This window comes from Ranitomeya imitator, chromosome 7 (assembly GCF_032444005.1).
Source record: "Ranitomeya imitator isolate aRanImi1 chromosome 7, aRanImi1.pri, whole genome shotgun sequence".
Lineage (NCBI taxonomy): Eukaryota > Metazoa > Chordata > Amphibia > Anura > Dendrobatidae > Ranitomeya > Ranitomeya imitator.
The window spans coordinates 172,246,112-172,268,236 of NC_091288.1; the positions used below are offsets into that span (position 1 = coordinate 172,246,112).

The 22,125-nt window shown below is 42.4% G+C and overlaps 2 protein-coding genes across 4 annotated transcripts in view; both read left to right on the top strand.

Annotated features, from left to right (window-relative positions):
- Positions 1 to 7,646, top strand: part of NAGA (alpha-N-acetylgalactosaminidase) — a 56,691-nt gene extending 49,045 nt beyond the window's left edge. For 2 of the 3 annotated variants that reach the window (XM_069734056.1, XM_069734055.1), the window contains exons 4-8: positions 1,671 to 1,848; positions 4,297 to 4,391; positions 4,665 to 4,826; positions 5,375 to 5,572; positions 7,109 to 7,557. In XM_069734056.1, the coding sequence (XP_069590157.1) occupies positions 1,671 to 1,848; positions 4,297 to 4,391; positions 4,665 to 4,826; positions 5,375 to 5,572; positions 7,109 to 7,387 (912 nt within the window). In that variant the 3' untranslated portion in view covers positions 7,388 to 7,557. Of the gene's footprint in view, positions 1 to 1,670; positions 1,849 to 4,296; positions 4,392 to 4,664; positions 4,827 to 5,374; positions 5,573 to 7,108 lie in introns of all 3 variants that reach the window. The other variant, XM_069734054.1, reaches the window with a different exon arrangement.
- A 12,965-nt stretch (positions 7,647 to 20,611) lies between these two features.
- The window catches only part of LOC138645047 (phospholipase A2-like), a 30,436-nt gene continuing 28,922 nt past the window's right edge, over positions 20,612 to 22,125 (top strand). The window contains exon 1 of the mRNA XM_069734058.1: positions 20,612 to 20,806. Coding sequence (XP_069590159.1) covers positions 20,767 to 20,806 — 40 coding nt within the window. The 5' untranslated portion in view covers positions 20,612 to 20,766. The remainder of the gene's footprint in view (positions 20,807 to 22,125) is intronic.

A 22,125-nucleotide genomic window follows, 5' to 3' on the forward strand; every position in this document is an offset into this window, starting at 1 on the left:
ATAAAATGATGCAAAAATATTTTTTTTTCCTAAAAAGTAGTTTTTATTGTGTATAATTGGCCAAACATATACATTATATAAATGTGGTATTGCTGTAATAGTGCTGACCCAAAGAATGAAGTTGCCTTATCAATTTTACCACATGGAGAATGACATAACCCTCCCCACCCCCAACCCCCGCTACAAAAAAAAGAAAAATATTCCCAAATTACTGTCTTTTGTTCATTCTTCCTCCAAATATTGGAATAGAAAGCAATAAAAGAAAGTTGTGCACTGTCTGTAGAAATATTGAAAAATTATAGCTCTCAAACAATGGTGATGTAAAAACTTGCTTTTGAAAAAAAGTGTCTTTTTGTGTGTAGCAGCAGTCAAACAGAAAAAAACTAAATAAATCTGGTATCTCATCAATCGCACTGACCCGAAGAATAAAGTTGTCTTATACCGCAAGAGGAATGACGTAAAAAAAAAAAAAATTAAAACAAATTCTTCACTTGCTGTTGATTTGTTCATTCTACCTCCCAAAGATCGCAGTAAGGCTTGGCTCACATTTATCCTGCTCTGAGCGCTTACAGCGGGGTTTCTGTGTAAATTTCTGAAAAATGTGATTCAGACGGAACCCCCGGTGGAAGATTCCATATAATGGGGCAGATGGAAGCACTGTGGATCCGTCTGGCCTATGATCCGGCGATGTCCATCTTTTTAGGCATGCATAAAAACGCGGATGGCCACAGTGTTATGCACTTCTTAAAAGAAGGACACCGCTGAACAGAGGCCACTCGGAGTCCAGAGTAACTCTGCTGCCTCATTATAGTCAATGGATCCCGCTGGGGTATGATCTGAATCATGTCACTTGGAGGTTTAGATGGATCCCCCAATATAAGTGCTCTGCGTAGACCATAGGATGAATGTGATCCAAAATGTAAAATGTTCCCAATAAAAGCTTTAACTCCATCCATAAAAAAAAGTCCTCACTGAGGTCCGTCATCTGTTAACGGAAATATAGGAGGCTTCCATGTTACTGGTAGTGCAAAGGCTTTGGTAGATCGCTATGGCTCCTCGCCTGACAAGACATTCGGCAAATTCTACGCTCCAAAATACAAATGCCTCCCCCTCCCTTCGGAGTCCCACAGTGTACCTAAACCACAGTTCGCATCAGCATGTTTGGCATTTCTGTCGCAATGAGAGCCCACCTATTTTACGGGTTCGTGTCTCCAGAAGCATGAGCTGGGCACTACAATGTATGGGCACTACAATGTACTGGTCACTACAATTTCAATTTTCATTCAGCAACATCCACTGCTCTTTGTTTCTGGCAAACACATGGAGTCAAAATGATCACTACACCTGTAGATAAATTCCCAGAAGTGTGTAATTTCAAAAATGGCGTCACTTGAGGGGGAAATCTGCTCTTCTGGCACTTAGGGGCTTTGAATATGTAGTTCACAAACTGTTCTACGATAATCCTCATCAGACTGTAATAACCTTTGGGTGGCAACTCATAGATACATAATACGAAGAGGGTTTCAGACAAAGAATCGCAAAATAATGTCTACACGTATATATTCTTTTTTTCCTCTCATTTTTTTGATAGCTCTCTCTATCCTCTGTTTTCAGTTTGTCGGACCAATGGGAGAGGTATATATGATGATATGATCTTCTATGTATTACAGCTCCATGCCAGAGGTCTGAAGTTGGGTATATATGGTGATATGGGTAACTACACATGTGGTGGCTATCCCGGGACAACTTTGGACACTATCAAAATTGATGCTGAGACATTTGCAAAATGGGAAGTTGACATGTTAAAGTTTGATGGCTGTTACTCAAACTCCAACGAAAAAGCTTTAGGTATGTTATGCCAGTGTCATGTTGTTCTTCTACATTAACTTGGGATTCACCTTTTTCAGCCATACACTATTGCACCACCATTTCCTGGCCTGTTTCTGTTAGATATGAATAAAATATGTAGGATACTAGTATAACACTATCCTATTTGGGTATTACAAACCCTTTTTGCATGTTTTCACATGTACAGCACTCTTGAATTAAAGGATGTTTAAAATAAAGAATAATTCCACCGTACTATACCGAGGCTATCAGCGCTCACCTCCACACTTGTCACCAATGATCTCACCATTCTCCTATCTTACCCACACACTAGCGACAATGTCATAGGAAGGCAATTAAAGGGGTTTCTAGTCCGGGTTCTAAATGATGCCAAATGTTCATGCTGGTGAAAGAACATGCGGCCACAGCATGCAGTATAGTTTTTTTTATTCTTAAATAATCAGGTCCAGAAATATTTGAACAGTGACACAAGTTTTGGCATTTTAGCTGTCTACCAAAACATATTCAACATATTGTTATAGCTGCTTTGTTTTCAAGGGACCGAAGATAATTGGACAATTTTCTCAAAACTTCTTTAATGACCTGCCTTGCCTTTTCAACCAGATTCATAATTGGATCATGTGTAGCCATAAGCTTTTCATGTGACGAGACCTGTTTTTAAAGCGAAGATTCCAAAGCGGTAACAATTTCCCTTTCACTTTTATTCCCGTTACAAAGTGAGCAGCGCTTCAGACGCCCAACTACCGCTCCATTCATTTACTATGGGCTTTGAAAAAAAGCCAAGCTCAGTTCTCAACACATTCATGAACTGCATGTAACAGCAGCGATCAGAGATGGGCTCAGAACGCTGCTGTTAACTACTTACATGCTGCTGTCAGCCTTTGGTTTTGGAGTTTCACAACTTTGTGTTAATAAAAAAATGTTCCAGTGCTGAGATAATCTTATAAATGTGCTCCTACTATGTACTGTGTAATGTCTGTGACCGTACAGGACCATGGTCTAATCATACCATAGCTCCTGGGCATGGTGGGTGGGGGAGTAAAGGGGAAAGGGGGGGGGGGGTATACTAGTGATGGGCAATCCGGCTCTTTTTGGTGATCTCGCTCTTTTGGCTCCGCTCACCAAGAAGAGCCGGCTCTTTTGGATATTAAATGGATCTCTATTAAATGTGTTCACAATATGTGAACACATATTTAACATGATGTGAATGTGGCCGAAACCCCGCCTATTCATGGCTGAAACACCGCCTATTTGCAGTTAGCCAATTAAATTGATGAATGAGTGGAGTTTGGGTCAGGTGGGCAGAGTTTCATCCGTGGAACACCGGAATTTTACGCTCAGGGAGAGCCATTCAGAGAATTCAGTGGTTCCAGACGGCTCTCGTCGTTCACAGCAGGGAGCTACCTCTTTGCCTTGGTTCGTTCACGAACGACCCATCACTAGAGTACACAGACATTCCAGCACAAGATCGCAGCTGCTGTATTCTGTGAGGTAAAACCTTTCTCTGCCAGTTTAAAAACTTGTTTTACCTCACAGAGAAAAATCAGCTGTGATCACATGCTGTCCTGCCTGTATACTCTTCTGCTTCCTACCCTGCTCAGGAGCTGTGGTGTGATCAGACCATGTCCATGTACGGTCAGACACATCCTTACTACAAGGGCACATATAGAAGATTCTCTCAGGACAGGCCCTTTTTTTTTTTTTTTAAATTGTGAAACTTATTTATATTCTAAGACCTATTAATCAAAATGTACTTAGCTTGTGGGACAAGCTTGTGGGACAACATCTTTGAGGCACGCATTCCTTGGGTGCACCATTCCATGCGCCTATTCCCTTACAATTGCAGGTTCAAGTTTCTTAAGGGGACTAATAATAATTAAAACAAATCCTCATATGGCTATGTCAGTGGAATAACAAAAAAGGTATGACTAATGGTAAAAGGCAAGAAAAAAATTGGACGCAGCAGAAGAGGTTAGTGAATGTTTGCCTTGTTAAGTATCCTCCAATGACCTTTCATCAGACATGATTGGTGAGGCGGGGAGAGGTTTTAGGTTACAGATAACAAAGGGTCGTTATTGCCCTCATACTCATTAGAATAATGTCGACTGAACCTGCCGATATCGGCTGATTGGGCCAATGGTCTAGTTTGTATGGGGGCGCCAGCCGACTGGTGGTCAGGATTGGATAGATGTCTGTCACGCATATCTGTTTTCAGATTTCTGATCTCATTTTACTCCCTGAGATGAGCTCAAAGCCAACGTGGCCAAGCGAACGCTCCTATGTATGGGAGTGATGGCTGAGAGGGCTGTTGTCTAAATGATTGGTCAAAGCGTCGTATATGATCTTTATGTAATTAAACGTGTAGGAATTCCTAGAACAGGAGGAGGCCAAGGATGACCCTTTATTTCAAATAGAATCAATTCTATTATTTATTTTTTTTTTATGCAGGATATCCTAAAATGAGTGCAGCGTTAAATGCGACTGGGAGGCCGATCCTATATTCCTGCAGCTGGCCTGCGTACGAAGGTGGCCTTCCTCCAAAAGTGAGTATTACCACAGTACTAGAATGTTAGAGTTGGAAGAGACCTCCAGGGTCATCGTGTCCACCCCCTGCCCAATGCAGGATTCACTTAACCATCTCAGACAGATGTCTGTCCAGCCTCTGTTTGAAGACTTCCATGGAAGGAGACGTCTGCACCTCTCATGGCAGCCTGTTCCACTCATTGATCACTTTCACCCTCAGGCCTATCTCTGTCTTTGCTAGGCCATGATTCTCCATTATTAGGATTGTAAAAGCTTTGTTTATCTACTGACAGGTGAATTACACATTATTGGGTGAAATCTGTAACATGTGGAGAAACTATGGGGATATTCAGGACTCGTGGGAGAGTGTGCTGAACATAATAGAATGGTTTGCTGACAACCAGGACAATCTACAATCGGCTGCAGGCCCCGGCAGGTGGAATGATCCAGACATGGTGAGCAGAACAGGAATAAGCCTCACATACATTATTCTTATAAAGCATATCTTTATAATATTTAGGGTCTCGGTAAAGGGAGCTGCCCCACTGCTAACGAAAAGCTGTAGCCAAACCAACTATCTAAATCAAGTAGAAAAAAGGGGAGTAATAGACAACCAACACCAGTAAAAAGGACTACCCCTATCACGATACTCTTTACTAATTTATCAAAAAACAGATAATACCAATTATTATCCGTGTTTGATAAATTACGGTAATAAAGAGTATTGTGATAGGGGTAGTTCTTTTTACTGTTGTTGGTTAACGAAAAGCTGTAGTCAGAAAAATGGCCAGTGATGAAGCTTGGCAGATGAGTGAAGCCATAGCTAGGGTTTTCTTCTTGTATTTTGGATTTCATATGTTAAGGTTTCCCTGTACCTAAAGATGGGTTATGATGCTTTGACTGTAAAGAATCCGTTATGTCAGCCGTCACTCGTTACATTTATTTTCAATCAAGCTCTAATATCCTTCATTTAACGACAAGTTTTGGCCATTTCCTGTTGTAGCTCATCGTTGGGAATTTTGGACTGAGCTATGAGCAATCTAAATCACAACTGGCAATTTGGGCAATTCTAGCAGCCCCATTAATCATGTCTAATGACCTGAGGACTATCTCCCAAGATGCAAAGGAACTCCTGCAAAACCGTCTTATGATCTACATTAATCAGGACCCTCTTGGAAAGCAGGGGGCAAGAATTGCAAAGGTACCTGTGGATTAAATAACAAATTTATTGTATTTTTTTGTGAAAACCTGATTTTGTGTATGTGTTAGAAAAAAGATTTGGAAATCCTTCTGAAATCTGTAATACATGATAACGAAAGACATGTCCATAGTAATTTGTAGACAAACTTTGGGAATCAATGGAGTCCAAACTTGGATTTACAGCAGTGAGATCTTCGCTTTGTTTACTTGTTCTCTATTTTGTGGCTCTCTAAGATGGGTTCACACTGTCCGACCCCTGGAGCATTAAACGACCCCTGATTGGTAAATAATATGTAAGGGTACGCACTTAATGTCCTAGATCGTTCAGTGTACATAGGCTGCCATTGTTCTCAGAAACTAGAGTCATGTTCTCACACGATGAGGAGCTGCTGAGAACGCTTTTTTGTGCACTAGATGGTGGCCCGATTCTAACGCATCGGGTATTCTAGAATATGCATGTCCACGTAGTATATTGCCCAGCCACGCAGTATATTGCCCAGCCATGTAGTATATTGCCCGGATTATCACAAAGCAATCGTTCATAGGAATGTTCATTTATGATAATCTTGTAATGCAAATGGACCACAATTCTCAGGATGTCATGACAGTCCCAATTTGGACAGCCATAAGATGTAGTGATGAGTGAACGTGCTCGGATAAGGTGTTATTTGATCATGCCCGGATTCTAATTGAGTGACTTCTGCATGCTCGAAAATTATGTTCGAGTCCGCATGCCAGCATATCTTGTGGCTGTTTGATAGCCACAACACATGGAGGGAGTGCCTGTTTGCTAGTCAATCCCTGCATGTGTTGACGCAGTCTAACAGCCACGAGACATGCAGCTGCAGGGACTTGAAGATATTTTCAAGCACGCCCAAGACACTCAGTTAGTACATGGGCATGATCGGATAACACCTTATCCGGGCACGTTCACGCATCACTAATAAGATGGAAAACGCTGGTCTGCATGGTATAACAAAAAGAGAGAAGTCATCACCGGGCCCTGCTCTAGACCTAACACAGTGAATCAGAATTAAAGGGTTATGCCTGTCTTCAAAACTTACCACTGTAGGATTTCACACTTTCAAGTAGGCATTGGGTAGCGTTCACACAGACAATGCGTGCTGAAATAGGGCGCTGAGGGTACCACTAATATAATGGGATCACCATCTATACACCGAGGGTAAACACATGTAGGAGAAAGAAGTGTGTAAGGTAGTCAGGATCACCAAATATGCTAAATAGCCCAAATAATTTTCTTATACAACAAATAAAGGACATGCATAATAAAAACATTTACAAGGAGCACTTGTAGCTATCCAGAGCCCCATTTTTTTTAGATCATTGTGGGTCTCCTAAAGTTATCGCCAATCTTATGGATAGGCACAAAGATCTAAAGATAGGAATAACCTTTTAAGAATGTGGTGGTCACGTGAAATAGTTCAGTGTTTTACCTGATGCCAAACCATCACTTAGGTGTAGCTATATTGTCTTTTGGACACGATTTCACTCTGGCTAAGGGTTGTCCTTATTGCAGGTTGGCAGTCTGGAGGTATGGAGAAGAGAACTGACGGATGAACAGTATGCTGTGGCTGTACTGAATACGGGAACGGATGGTCTGCCGAAACGCTTCATCACAAGCCTTACCCAGATGAACATAACCAAGTGCGAGTTTGGCTATAAAGTTTATGACGTATTTGAAAAAGAATACTTGGGCACTTTTAAACCACAAAAAACATTTCCAATGAGTATTAACCCTTCCGGTGTAGTCATGTTGTTTGTTCGCCCAGCTGCTATGCCCGATCACCCTTTGTAATGTCATATTTGACTACATCATGATTAGAATAAGTCGTTTGGGCAATCCGGCGCTACAAATGTGTTTTATATGAGAGCCTTGTGCCTTTTTTATACTTGAAATACTTGAAATCACTGGCAGTGCTTCTTTGAATAAAATGCTAAGCAATACGACCTTCATTTATAACAAAATGGCATGAAAGCTGTTTGTAATTTCGTGATCTATTACACACCTGTCCAATCTTTCCAAGAATCTATTTTCAATGAATTGTCTTGTAATATTTGTGCTTCATTAATTTAAAACAAAATATCTCCTGTCTTCACAGAATTTGACTTGCGCTCATATAGATATCCACACGTGGTGAGGCTCGATATTTCTAGAATAGACCCTTACAATAATTGCTGGCTGAACACTACAGTTGACGATTATTCCTTCCAACAACCTATACACTTGGTTTCGCCGAGCGTGCATGTGTTTTCAGTGGGAAAACAGGATTAAGCCTCTTCTCTCTTAAGTAAAAAAAAATCTTAAAATCCAACACACCTACTCGTAATACTTTTTTCCCACAATTTTTGCTGTCAGGAAATAATTGCGATGCTCCAGTACACATTAGTCATCTGACATATACAATACAATGAGTAAGGACACCTGTAAATGCTAATCTATTGCTGGACAGAAATTTGTTAGGTGGGAAAGTTAATCACATACGAGACCGTAATTTGTACAATGTAGAAACTATACTATACTAATAGAGAGTAACTTTCTTAAAGGGATTGTCTAGCTTTAGAAGCTTTGCCTTTATTGGGGATATAGCACCACTCTTGTCCATAAAGTGTTTCAACTATTAGGCTACATTATCACAAATCGCTTTTGGTGAGTTTTTCATGTTGCAGATTTTCTGCGCCATTTTTGCACCCACTAAGTAAAATGGGTTACTTACATTTTTTTGAAAATGTGCAGCGTAAAAAACGCCAAGTGGTAATAAAGCCATACAGCTCAACTCCATTTATTAATATAAGCCTGACCCTATAATAGAGCAGAAATGATTTTCTTATCCCCGCAAAAATTCATATAAAGGAGTTTTGCCAAATTAATAAGGAGATAACTTATTGATCACTGGGAGGGAGGTTGGGAACGCAATGATCTAGAAAATGGGGCTTTGCAGAGTCTTGTCTGATTGGACCGGTGTTGGAGGGTGTGCACCTCCGCTATTACATTAACTGATAACTTGGTACAACTACTTTAAATCACTCAGGTATTTTTTGATGATTTTCTTTTTTTCCGAGTCAACCAGATCGGATACAACTGGAGTCTTTATTCTTTCCTTCATGCCTTTCATTTCTAAAATTTCGGCCTCAGAGTGATCTGTTTAGCAAAACGTGAACTTATTTGTGAATTATTAAAATGTAATGTCATTTATGATGTTTTTTTATGCACTGTAGGCTCACTTACAGATGGCATCATTAGGCGTATATAGCAGAGGCAATGAGCAAAGCGTTCAGGAGTTATCCAAATGTCTAATTACTATACTATAATGCACGTGTACTGTGCCCATACTGTATACTCTAGTGATGACAATGGATATTGTCAATTCTCTGTATTCTCTATAGATATATATATATATACAAAGCTGCAATTTTTCTTTTTGATCTGTGCTGTGATGCTGATTTTGTTACCTGTGCACTGACTCTTACATCTCCTTTACAGACCATTGTGAATAATAAATCCAAATAAGAAAAGTCGTCTCAGCGTTCGCCTTGCATGTTGGTTAGGTTTCAGAAACTGTTTGGGATGTGACAATCATGGAGAATACAGAGAAATGACAATATCCATTGTTTGGGTTCAATTAAACCTTTTAATATGTAAGATATTATTAGTGTATGTATTCAAGAGGCTTTCCAAGATAAAAAATAAACTTGGTCATACAAGGGCAGATGGTACATAATTGGTGCAGATAAGTCGTCATGCACAAGTGAGCAACACCCCATTGGTGAAGACTATAAACAGCCACATCTGTACTCGCAGATGATGGCTGTGTTATCCAGTCATCATCTGCCTGTAACAGCTGCAGGTGGAGCGGAGCTCTGCTTGCGGCTGTTAAATGCTGCTGTCAATCTCTGACGGCAACATTTACTGCATGCTGGCACATGGGCATGTCCTTAAATAGGGCAGCACCCATGATGTGATCGCAAGGCTCCGATGGGTTGCCGTGACAGCTGGGGGTCTGCTGAAGACTTCTGTGCCTGTTATGATGGTTCTCCTGAGACAGACAGCCCATGGCTGGTGGTAATAAGAGATTATAAATTTTGCTATACATTGCAGTACTGTGGTATTGTTGTATATAGCACAAGTGATTGGATGATCATATGTTCAAGTCCTCGAAGAGGAGTAACAAATACAGTACAAAGTGACAAAGTTTAAAAATATGAAGAAAGTGTAAAACGCCCTATTTCACACCCCCAATTAAAAAAAAATTATATATATATATATATATATATATATATATATATAGTATCTTTTACACACATAAAATCTGAGCTGTAAAAAATATAATTTCCCAGCGCTCGCGCTGACGTCACATAGGGAAAGCGAGTTCATTGGCTGTGAACTCCCAGGACCTGATTGACAGCACCACGAGCAAGAGAACGTTCTCATTCTCGCGGTGCACTCAGACGGGGAATAGGAGTTCACACGGAGACACTGAGCACACGCTGCTCAGTGTCTCTGCTGGAGGACAGGCTGTATGGTCGCATCATACAACCATGCAGCCTGCCATCTAGATGTAGCAGAGCTAAACCCGTTGTGGGACAAATGGATTAGCAGCATATCTGCAGAAAGGTGAGGAATATTGTTTTGCGTTTTTAATTCTTTTGCAGATGACAAGAGCGTCAGTGGAATGGGCATTGGTGGAATGGACGAAGTCGTAAGTATGGTTTAATTAAGATTTATTAAAGGAGTCTGTCATTCTTTTAATTAAAGGACTTTATTCTGGGTGGGTGTGTTTTCATACAATGTGACTATGGGCTTAGTGTTACTGACGCCTCTAAATTATTAACCTCGGGGCTTGATGTTACCTGACAATACAAAGGTGCCATCAACCCCCCCAACTATCACCCCACTTGCCACCACTACAGGGCGAGTTGGAAGAGTGAGGCTATGTGCCAGAAATGTCGCTGTCACGGTCAGCTGCAGCTGCTGGTGCGGCCCAGCTCATAGACGCCCCCACGCCGACTGACCACGAGGGCGTGCATCCCCCGGGGATGCAATAAGGACCCTTTATACCTCAGAGGGGACCCGGGCCTACCCGAACTAGGGGAGGGCAGAGACCGGGGTTCTGTGGCAGCTGAGCATGTGGACAAGGAAAGAGACACGTAGGACTTGATTACATTGCACAACTTCAGGTATAGAGAAAGTAAAGTTTACTAAAGTAAAGACACACAGTACAGTTGTGGCCAAAAGTATTGACATCCCTGCAATTCTGTCAGATAATACTCAGTTTCTTCCTGAAAATGATTGCAAACTCAAATTCTTTGTTATTATTATCTTCATTTAATTTCTTAAATGAAAAAAAACACATAAAGAATTGTCCTAAAGCCAAATTGAATATAATTCCACACCAAACATAAAAAAGGGGGTGGACAAAAGTATTGGCACTGTTCGAAAAATCATGTGATGCTTCTCTAATTTGTGTAATTAACAGCACCTGTAACTTACCTGTGGCACCTAACAGGTGTTGGCAATAACTAAATCACACTTGCAGCCAGTTGACATGGATTAAAGTTGACTCAACCTCTGTCCTGTGTCCTTGTGTGTACCACATTGAGCATGGAGAAAAGAAAGAAGATCAAAGAACTGTCTGAGGACTTGAGAAACCAAATTGTGAGGAAGCATGAGCAATCTCAAGGCTACAAGTCCATCTCCAAAGACCTGAATGTTCCTGTGTCTACCGTGTGCAGTGTCATCAAGAAGTTTAAAGCCCATGGCACTGTGGCTAACCTCCCTATATGTGGACGGAAAAGAAAAATTGACAAGAGATTGCAACGCAAGATTGTGCGGATGTTGGATAAAGAACCTCGACTAACATCCAAACAAGTTCAAGCTGCCCTGCAGTCCCGAGGGTACAACAGTGTCAACCCGTACTATCCGTCGGCGTCTGAATGAAAAGGGACTGTTTGGTAGGAGACCCAGGAACACCCCACTTCTTACCCCAAGACATAAAAAAGCCAGGCTGGAGTTTGCCAAAACTTACCTGAAAAAGCCTAAAATGTTTTGGAAGAATGTTCTCTGGTCAGATGTGACAAAAGTAGAGCTTTTTGGGCAAAAGCATCAACATAGAGTTTACAGGAGAAAAAAAAAGGCATTCAAAGAAAAGAACACGGTCCCTACAGTCAAACATGGCGGAGGTTCCCTGATGTTTTGGGGTTGCTTTGCTGCCTCTGGCACTGGACTGCTTGACCCTGTGCATGGCATTATGAAGTCTGAAGACTACCAACAAATTTTGCAGCATAATGTAGGACCCAGTGTGAGAAAGCTGGGTCTCCCTCAGAGGTCATGGGTCTTCCAGCAGGACAATGACCCAAAACACACTTCAAAAAGCACTAGAAAATGGTTTGAGAGAAAGCACTGGAGACTTCTAAGGTGGCCAGCAATGAGTCCAGACTTGAATCCCATAGAACACGTGTGGAGAGATCTAAAAATGGCAGTTTGTAGAAGGCACCCTTCAAATATCAGGGACCTGGAGCAGTTTGCCAAAGAAGAATGGTCTAAAATTCCAGCAGAGCATTGTAAGATATGAACCAACCTATTGTTCAATACTAAATCACATATACAAATATCAGCAAGACGCTGACGCGCCACTGCTATTCCTGAATAAGGTAATTGTTCATCCTAGACACTCCAGGATACCACTGTTCACTGCCTCTCACTGATATTTATGTATATGACATTACAGGTCATACCCAGAAACAGATCAACTATTAGGTCGTACTTGATATCAAAGAGACTGTACCTGGTAAATCACTATTACCTCAGGACATATGTTGGGCCTCTATCTAACTGCCTACTTGTCACAGGCTACTAACGTTACTATCATTTTCCCTAGCTCCTTGACACTACAGGGACAACATCCTTTCTACCATAAGAACTATTCACAAATCCTGGACGAAGGTAATAACTGTATTCTCTACTTTAGAAGTACTCGTAGACACTATGTCACTTTACAGACTCCCGCTTGACAGACTTTATGCTACATTCATGACTTAGCCTCATAACATAGGTATATTTCTCACTGTGGGTATTATCTAATAAGTCTAATCATACTATATATACAGTATATATTGTTTTATATGTATTGTACATTTGTCTTGCATTTATTGTATGTTATTTATCTTAAGATTTGTATATACTGTTTTGTATTCACAGTGCGACCTTAGAGTAAGACCTGGGAGGGTCGAAACGTCAAATCACACTGAGTCGCATTCACATTTTTGTAATAACTGCCTATTATTTGATGTGATATACTGTACTTGATTGACTTCTGTTTTCACTTGAATAAATTAGCAAATTTCAAAAAAATAGGGATTGCGGTGGATTCTAACAATACTCATTGATGGTTACCGGAAGCAGTTGGTCGCAGTTATTTTGGCTAAAGGTTGTGCAAGTATTAGGCTGAGGGTGCCAATACTTTTGTCTGGCCCATTTTTGGAGTTTTGTGTGAAATGATCAATGTTTTGCTTTTTGCTTCATTCTCTTTTGTGTTTTTTCATTTAACACAAATTAAATGAAGATAATATCAAAGAATTTGTAATTGCAATCATTTTCAGGAAGAAACTGAGTATTATCTGACAGAATTGCAGGGGTGTCAATACTTTTGGCCACAACTGTACATAAATGAAACATAATGATGTCAGGCTCCCGATTCCACACCTCCCAGAAGGGTACCACCCAGTGGACCCCAAGGCACCAACGGATCACCGAGGCACACATAGACGGGACATCAGGGTACACGAGGTCATCAGGATGCAGGCAAGACATCAGGGTACACCAGGACATCAGGGTACACGAGGTCATCAGGACATCTGGACCCAGGGTCACCGGCAGACAGACAGGAGTCGTTCGGTTCCGGACATCCGACACGACCTACAGGCACCACTACAGTCATCAGGCTTCAAGCTCCAGACAGCGGTCATCAGGTTCCAGACTGCGGTCATGAGGCTCTGGGCATCGGACCTAGGAAGAAATTCAAGTGGGATGGTGCTAGATCCGCAGGATTGCTGGGCCTGCCAGGAGTTAGCACCGCATGGTATCCAGAGCACAGAGTAGATAATCAGCAGAAACACCAGTTACAAGAGACTCAAAGTCACTGGGTGTGAGGCTCCAGATGCAGAGGGATTCCAGGAACATAATCACAGCAGACACAGTTCAGACAGGTTCAGGTACAGAATCAAGGATTCAGGCCTGGATACACCGCCTCCAGGACAGGCGCCAGAACATAGGAATCAAGGCAAGGACATTGGTACTAAAACATAGACAGGAGAGGTGCAGGAACACAAACACACATAGCAAAGTTCAGGAGCTTTGTGAGTAGCACAGGCCCCGCCCATAGGGCAGGGGAACTTTATATAGGAGCTGCCCCTCAGCAATTGGCTGGGGACAGCATTTCAAGTACACACCCTAAACCTGATAAAAGTAGGGGAGGTGTGGCCGCGCATACCCTTAGCACACACAGAAACCATTACAGCACAATCAGTGCAGGAACTGAGGCTCAGGGCACCAGGCTGTGATTGCACGCACTGACACACGTGGAAAGTCATGCACCAGCTGCAAATGACCTCACAACCCGCGGACAGCTTCCACAGCGGCAACCAGGGACCGCACATGCCGATGGTCAAGCAATAGAAAAGACCTAACCACCCATGTACGGCTGCGCAGCAGGGAACTGAGAAGGCTCAATCCAGGTAACAGCCAACAGTATCCCAGCTCAAATTAGGGGGAAAAGAGTAAAGGGTTAAAGCAAACATATGCATTGACACGCCGAAAACCAGATACAGACAGAACAGCGTGACAGTCACATCTTAGAGATGTGCCTTTTCTGGGGCAGCTGAGAGCAGATGGTTTTTAGCCTGGGCAAGGCCAGTATCCATGGCCCTTTCCTAGGCTATTAATATCAGCCCGCAATTGTCTGAACCTTTGGTCAATTTTTTTATTGGATACAAGGGGTGTATTCTCTTATATACCTAGTCACAGCATTGATTGAGCTGGGCTTAAGATATATTGTTTTAAACATGGAGGGGTGGCTCCCTATTTTAATTGAATCATGACTGATGGGGATTGGAAGCCGTCTCACATCAGTTTTTTCTTTTGACCATACGGTAACTGGCACCTGATGCATTTCAATATTCTCAAACAATCTTGCATCAGATGTTCTCACAACTTTTGCCATATATAACATGCCTGCAAGTTTGCATAAATGTTTATCTAAGAGTAGACTTGTGGCTGTAATGCCCTCAAAATTGTATTATACGGTGGCCTGGATAGCACTCAACATATCTGTTCCCATTAAATTCACAGCAGCATTTTCACTAGCAACAAGTTTTTCAAGCATAGCTTGGCTATCCAGTAATTTTAGTTTCTTTCACTTGGTCAGGAGAACTGAAGTCTCTTGACCTCCACTCACGTCACAGTATTGTTAGTAATCATGTCTGACGTTGTCAAGTCTCTGTACACTACAGTACAGGCTGCCCCACTGTCAATCAAAAATTCTGCCTTAAAATTGCTTTGGTCGTTCTCAAGATGGGGTCAGGTCCTAAGGAATGAAAACAAAGTGCAACTTTCACTGGGTTGCCAACTTCCTAGAGCAAGAGGGGTAGAAAATCAGTTTGCTTGTTTTTATAAGTTTTCAGCATCTGGAGTATTGTCCAATCTCCCCACATTTCCAGCATTGCACTATTTCTAGGTCACAAAATTTCCCCCCTTCTCTGGTTTCTCTTGTTTTCCCTGTGTCCTAGAAAATATTATACCAAATATGAAACCTGGACATAACTTAAACATAATGTGAGACTAGTTAATATTAAACGAAATATAGAAGTGAGAAAAATATTAACCCTTCCAGCATCGGACTGGAGCACCTTGGGCCCACCAGAGAAAATCATTCTTGGGGCCCACTATGTAGCTACATAGAAATAGATACAAGACCACCAATTATGCGGTAAAAAGCGCTAATATCAGGGTATAATATAAGGTAGTTCACGTCTTAATAATGTAGCAAGGGTTGGGGTAGCCCCCTCACAGAATATAATGTAGCCCCCTCATAAAATATAATGCGGTCCCCTCTCATAGAATATAATGCAGCACCCCACAAAATATAATGCAACCCCCTCAGGTATGACACAGTCCCCACCATAGAATATAATGTAGCACCCCCATAGGGTATAATGCAGCTCCCCTCATATAGTATAATGCAACCCACCAAAGAATATAATGTAGTCCCCTGAGAGAATAATGCAGCCCCACCACAGAATATAATGCAGCCCCCCATAGAGTATACTGTAACCCCTCATATAGTATGATGTAGCCCCCCATAATATAATGTAGTACCCTGAGTATAATGCAGTCCCCCCACAGAATATAATGTAGCCCCCCAGGGCCGTATTTAGAGTTTCTGCTGCCCTAGGCACTTTTGGCGCTGCCTCCCCCTTTGGTGAGTATGACACTATCGGCAGTGACTTTGGCAAGAATCGCTGATGTGAAAGTCGCCGTTTACAGCAGATCTGGCGGTTTTTCTGCATCTGCCGCGTAACGGATCACTTACAGCAACACTGCATTCGGCCTCATTCATTCCCTATGGGATTTGCGGCACTTGCCGTGATCTGGCAAATGCGGTACCATACCTCCCAACTTTTGAAGGGAAGGAGGTATAAAGTTTGCGGCGCGCGTAGTGCCTCTGACCACACCCATTTCACAACTAGTCACACCCATATCCACGTCCCAACCACAGCCATTTAGCACTGCTGATCACACTGTTTTATATACAATAATTATAAACAAAAAAAAAATATGGCCACACATAATAGCCACACATGATGCTCAATACTGTATAATGGCCACCACACATGATGCTCCATACTGTATAATGGCCACACACAGTTCTCCATACTGTATAATGGCCACACATGATGCTCAATACTGTATAATGGCCACACATGATGCTCCATAGTGTATAATGGCCACACATGATGCTCCATACTGTATAATGGCCACACATAGTGCTCCATACTGTATAATGGCCACACACAGTTCTCCATACTGTATAATGGCCACACATAGCGCTCCATACTGTATAACGGCCACACACAGTTCTCCATACTGTATAATGATACCACATGATGCTAAATACTGTATAATGGCCACACATGATGCTCCATAGTGTATAATGGCCACACATGATGCTCCATAATGTATAATGGCCACACAGTGCTCCATACTGTATAATGGCCACACATGATGCTCCATACTGTATAATGGCCACACATGATGTGCCATACTGTATAATGGCCACATATAGCGCTCCATACTGTATAATGGCCACACATAGTGCTCCATACTGTATAACGGCCACACACAGTTCTCCATACTGTATAATGGCCACAAATGATGCTCCATACTGTATAACGGCCACACATGATGCTCCATACTGTATAATGTCCATTGGCCACACATGATGCTCCATACTGTATAATAGCCACACATGATGTTCCATACTGTATAATGATCCCACATGATGCTCAATACTGTACAATGACCCACCCTCCTGTATGCATGGCTCATATCCCCCTCCTGTATGCATGGCTCACATTCCCCCCCCCGAATGCATGGCTCATATTCCCCCCCAAATGCATGGCTCATGTTCCCCCCTCCTGTATGCATGGTTTATCTCTTCACCACCCCCCCCCTGCTCCCGCTCATGCTCCCATCTTGCATGGCGCCCTGGCTTATGTCCTCCTTCAGACCCCCCATGTGTGTGACAGCACCCCCTCCTTCCCCACAGACCCCCACGTGACAGCACCCCCTCCTTCCCCACAGATCCCCACGTGACAGTACCCCCTCCTTCCCCACAGACCCCCACGTGACAGCACCCCCTCCTTCCCCAAAGACCCCAATGTGACACACACCATCCTTCCCCACAGACCCCCATGTGACAGCACCCCCTCCCCCACATTCAAAAGTCACCCTGCTCTCTGTACAGCCCCCATGTAGTAACGTCCGCTTATCTGTGCCCCCACAACCCTCAGATCATCAGCCCCATGGAGTCCTGTGTACATAGCCCCCGCCATTGTGCCGCTCCTCAGCCTCTCTCCACAGCATAGTTGGTCTCCTGCTGTCAGCGCTGCACTGGAGGATGCCCCGCCCCTTCCCGTGACATCATCTCACACGGTCATGAGGTTGGCAAAGTCAATAAGGAAATATCACAGTGTGGAGAACACCGCCATGCTTCATCCCCCCATCCCTCATACTCAACTGACTTGTCCCACACGCCGCGCCGACATCCCTCTGGCTCTGTCCCGACTCCCGGCGCAGCACCTTCTTCCTGCGTGAGCTGTCATGTGATACCGCTCATTAAGGTCATGAATATGTGCATATTCATGACCTTAATGAGCAGTACCACGTGACCGCTCATTCAGGAGGAGCTGCAGACGCCGAGACCAGGCATCGCTGGAGCTGGGTCAGGTGAGTATCGTCTTCAAGGAGGGTGGGAGGGAGGCGGGCGAGCGCGGGGGGGGCCCTGGAGTAGTGGGGGCCCTGTGTCAGTGCCTGGGCCCACCGGAGAATCCTCCAGTTCTTTGGTGGGCCAGTCCGAGCCTGAACCCTTCTACATCACAGTCATGTTGAGTGGTAAAATATTGTCTAAGATGTCCAAAATGTACTATGCCGTGTTCAGCATTTTGATAAATTTGATACAAATTTTAATTTCTATTTAAATACATATAGTTAGGTCCATATATATTTGGACAGAGACAAAATGTTTCTAATTTTGGTTATAGACATTACAACCATGAATTTGAAACAAAACAATTCAGATGCAGTTGAAGTTCAGACTTTCAGCTTTCATTTGAGGGTATCCACATTAAAATTGGATGAAGGGTTTAGGAGTTTCAGCTCCTTAACAAAAGTAATTGGACAATTGACTCCAAGGCTATTTCATGGACAGGTGTGGGCAATCCCTTCATTATGCCATTCTCAATTAAGCAGATAAAAGGCCTGGAGTTTATTTGAGGTGTGGTGCTTGCATTTGGAAGGTTTTGCTGTGAAGTAAACATGCGGTCAAAGGAGCTCTCCATGCAGGTGAAACAAGCCATCCTTAAGCTGCAAAAACAGAAAAAACCCATCCGAGAAATTGCTACAATATTAGGAGTGGCAAAATCTACAGTTTGGTACATCCTGAGAAAGAAAGAAAGCACTGGTGAACTCATCAATGCAAAAAGACCTGGGCGCCCACGGAAGACAACAGTGGTGGATGATCACAGAATAATCTCCATGGTGAAGAGAAACCCCTTCACAACAGCCAACCAAGTGAACAACACTCTCCAGGAGGTCAGCGTATCAATATCCAAATCTACCATAAAGAGAAGACTGCATGAAAGTAAATACAGAGGGTTCACTGCATGGTGCGAGCCACTCATAAGCATCAAGAATAAAAAGGCTAGACTGGACTTTGCTAAAAAAACATGTAAAAAAAGCCAGCACAGTTCTGGAAGAACATTCTTTGGACAGATGAAACCAAGATCAACCTCTACCAGAATGATGGAAAGAGAAAAGTATGGCGAAGGCGTGGTACAGCTCATGATCAAAAGCATACCACATCGTCTGTAAAGCACGGCGGAGGCAGTGTGATGGCTTGGGCATGCATGGCTGCCAGTGGCACTGGGTCACTAGTGTTTATTGATGATGTGACACAAGACAGAAGCAGCCGAATTAATTCTGAGGTATTCAGAGCCATACTGTGTGCTCAGATCCAGCCAAATGCAGCCAAACTGATTGGTCGTCGTTTCATACTACAGATAGACAATGACCCAAAACGTAAAGCCAAAGCAACCAGGAGTTTATTAAAGCAAAGAAGTGGAATATTCTGGAATGGCCAAGTCAGTCACCTGATCTCAACCCAATTGAGAATGCATTTCACTTGTTAAAGAGACACTGTCACCTGAATTTGGAGGGAACAATCTTCAGCCATGGAGGTGGGGTTTTTGGGTGTTTGATTCACCCTTTCCTTACCCGCTGGCTGCATGCTGGCTGCAATATTGGATTGAAGTTCATTCTCTGTCCTCCGTAGTACATGCCTGCACAAGGCAATCTTGCCTTGCGCAGGTGTGTACTACGGAGGACAGAGAATGAACTTCAATCCAATATTGCAGCCAGCATGCAGCCAGCGGGTAAGGAAAGGGTGAATCAAACACCCAAAAATCCCGCCTCCATGGCTGAAGATTGTTCCCTCCAAATTCAGGTGACAGTGTCCCTTTAAAGACTAAACTTCAGACAGAAAGGCCCACAAACAAACAGCAACTGAAACAGTGAAGGCCTGGCAGAGCATCAAAAAGGAGGAAACACAGCGTCTGGTGATGTCCATGAGTTCAAGACTTCAGGCAGTCATTGCCAACAAAGGGTTTTCAACCAAGTACTAAAAATAAACATTTTATTAAAGATTATTAAATCTGTCCAATTACATTTGGTCCCTTTAAAAACAGGGTGGCACATGTTAAGGAGCTGAAACTCCTAAACCCTTCATCCAATTTTAATGTGGATACCCTCAAATGAAAGCTAAAAGTCTGAACTTAAACTGCATCTGAATTGCTTTGTTTAAAATTCATTGTGTAATGTCTATAACCAAAATTAGAAAAATGTTGTCTCTGTCCAAATATATATGAACCTAACTGTATACCCTACATGACTATCACCGGTGGACACAGACAGAAAAGGGCCCCTAGGTGAGAACAGTAATATGGGCCCTTTGTAGTGCAACAGCTCATCATAATGCACAATCCCACCGTTTGGAAGTGGTAGTGGCCCCCTTGTCTCTTGGGCCCCTGTGCGCCAATGATCAGTATTGATAAAGCTCCCCATGGACTTATATTACATACATAGGCTGAGAACTTTCAGCAGAACTTTCCATGTTTTAGCTTGAACCCAGCAAATTCCTGGGCCACCTGCCAGGAGTGCCAACAGCCAGGACACAGAGGAGGAGACTGAGGCAGCCTGTGTCTGAGGAAACATGTAATAAGATGTAGAGGGAACTAAGGGGTTATCATCACAGCACATTTATAAAGAAATCCAGGAATAAAGAGCTCATATATATAGGGGAACCTCCAAGAGGAACTTCAGAGGAGCATCAGGCTGGAGCTTCATCCATGGAACTTGAAATCTTCCTTGTGCTTTTCCTGTGTAGCTGTGAGTAGACTTTTTTTTTCCTACATATTTAGGCTAGGCTCACGTGATGGGTATCTATTGTTCTTTATAGGTTTAGATATTTACATTGTTTTAAATTTCTACAGGCAAATTGCTTTAGGACTGACAATCAGTCATACGATCTCCTCACCCAACTTATTATTATAGCTTTATTATTTCTTTAATTATATAATGTTTAATTAATAAAAACAATCATGTTACAATTGTGTCCTTGAGTTGTGATTTTAGGACGAAGCAGGAATTTTTTTTTCCCATATAGGGATTTATTTGATGGAAGGTTTGGATGTGATTCACCTGTAGAAATATTGATACAGATCATTTCCATAGACTGTACATATACAGCAACCTAGCCCCGTTTCAGAGCCAAATGTTAGGCTATGTTCAGATGATGTGTTTTTGCTGGTTTTTTTTTATATGCAAATGTTAGGCTATGTTCACACATTGCATTTTTGGTGCGTTTTTTTCCCCACAGGTAAACTCTAAAGAAAAAAAAAGCTGCTTACAAAAAAACAGGTTTTATTGTGGGTTTTTTTTTCTGTATCTTTTTATTGCTGCATTTTTTATGTCTCTTGTGCATGTTCATAAAGTTTAGTGGCCAAAAACGGAATTTTGTACGTTTTTGCATCAAAAACTGTCTTTTTTTTGCTGCTGCTGTTTTTGCACTTACTCATTTTTCAGTGAACAAATGCTGAAAGTACATGCTGCAGTTAGCAAAAACGCAGCAGTTTTACAAACCAGTAAGATTTCTGAAATGTCATAGGCTTTGTTGGTACTGTAAAACGCAACTGGAAATTTGTAGCAAAAACAAAACGTGAACATAGCCTTAAGCTGCATTTTACAGTACCAGTAAAAGCTTTGAGACTTCAGAAATCTCTTGCATACACTGTTTTTTCTTGACTGATTTGGAAAACTGATGTGTTTTTGCAAACTGCAGCATGTCATTTCTTTCAGCATTTTTGCAGCGGTTTCTCACCCACAGAAAGCAATGAGTAAGTGCAAAAACGCAGCAAAAAATGCAGGTATCAGGGTTTTTTTCTGCATTTTTGGTGCCAAAACCTTAAGAAAAGTTGCATCGTTTTTTAAGGGGTGGGAGGGGGCACTAAACTTTATAAGTAAGCACAAGAGACAATAGAAATGCAGGAAAAACTCAGCAAAACCTGCTTTTTGAAGCTATTTCTTTAATACCAAGAGAGCAGGTTTTGCCTGCGGAAAAAAAAGCAGCAAAAACGCAACGTGTGAACATAGACTGAGGGTACGTGCCCATAATCAGGAATTGCTGCAGGTTTTACTAGAAATCCCAT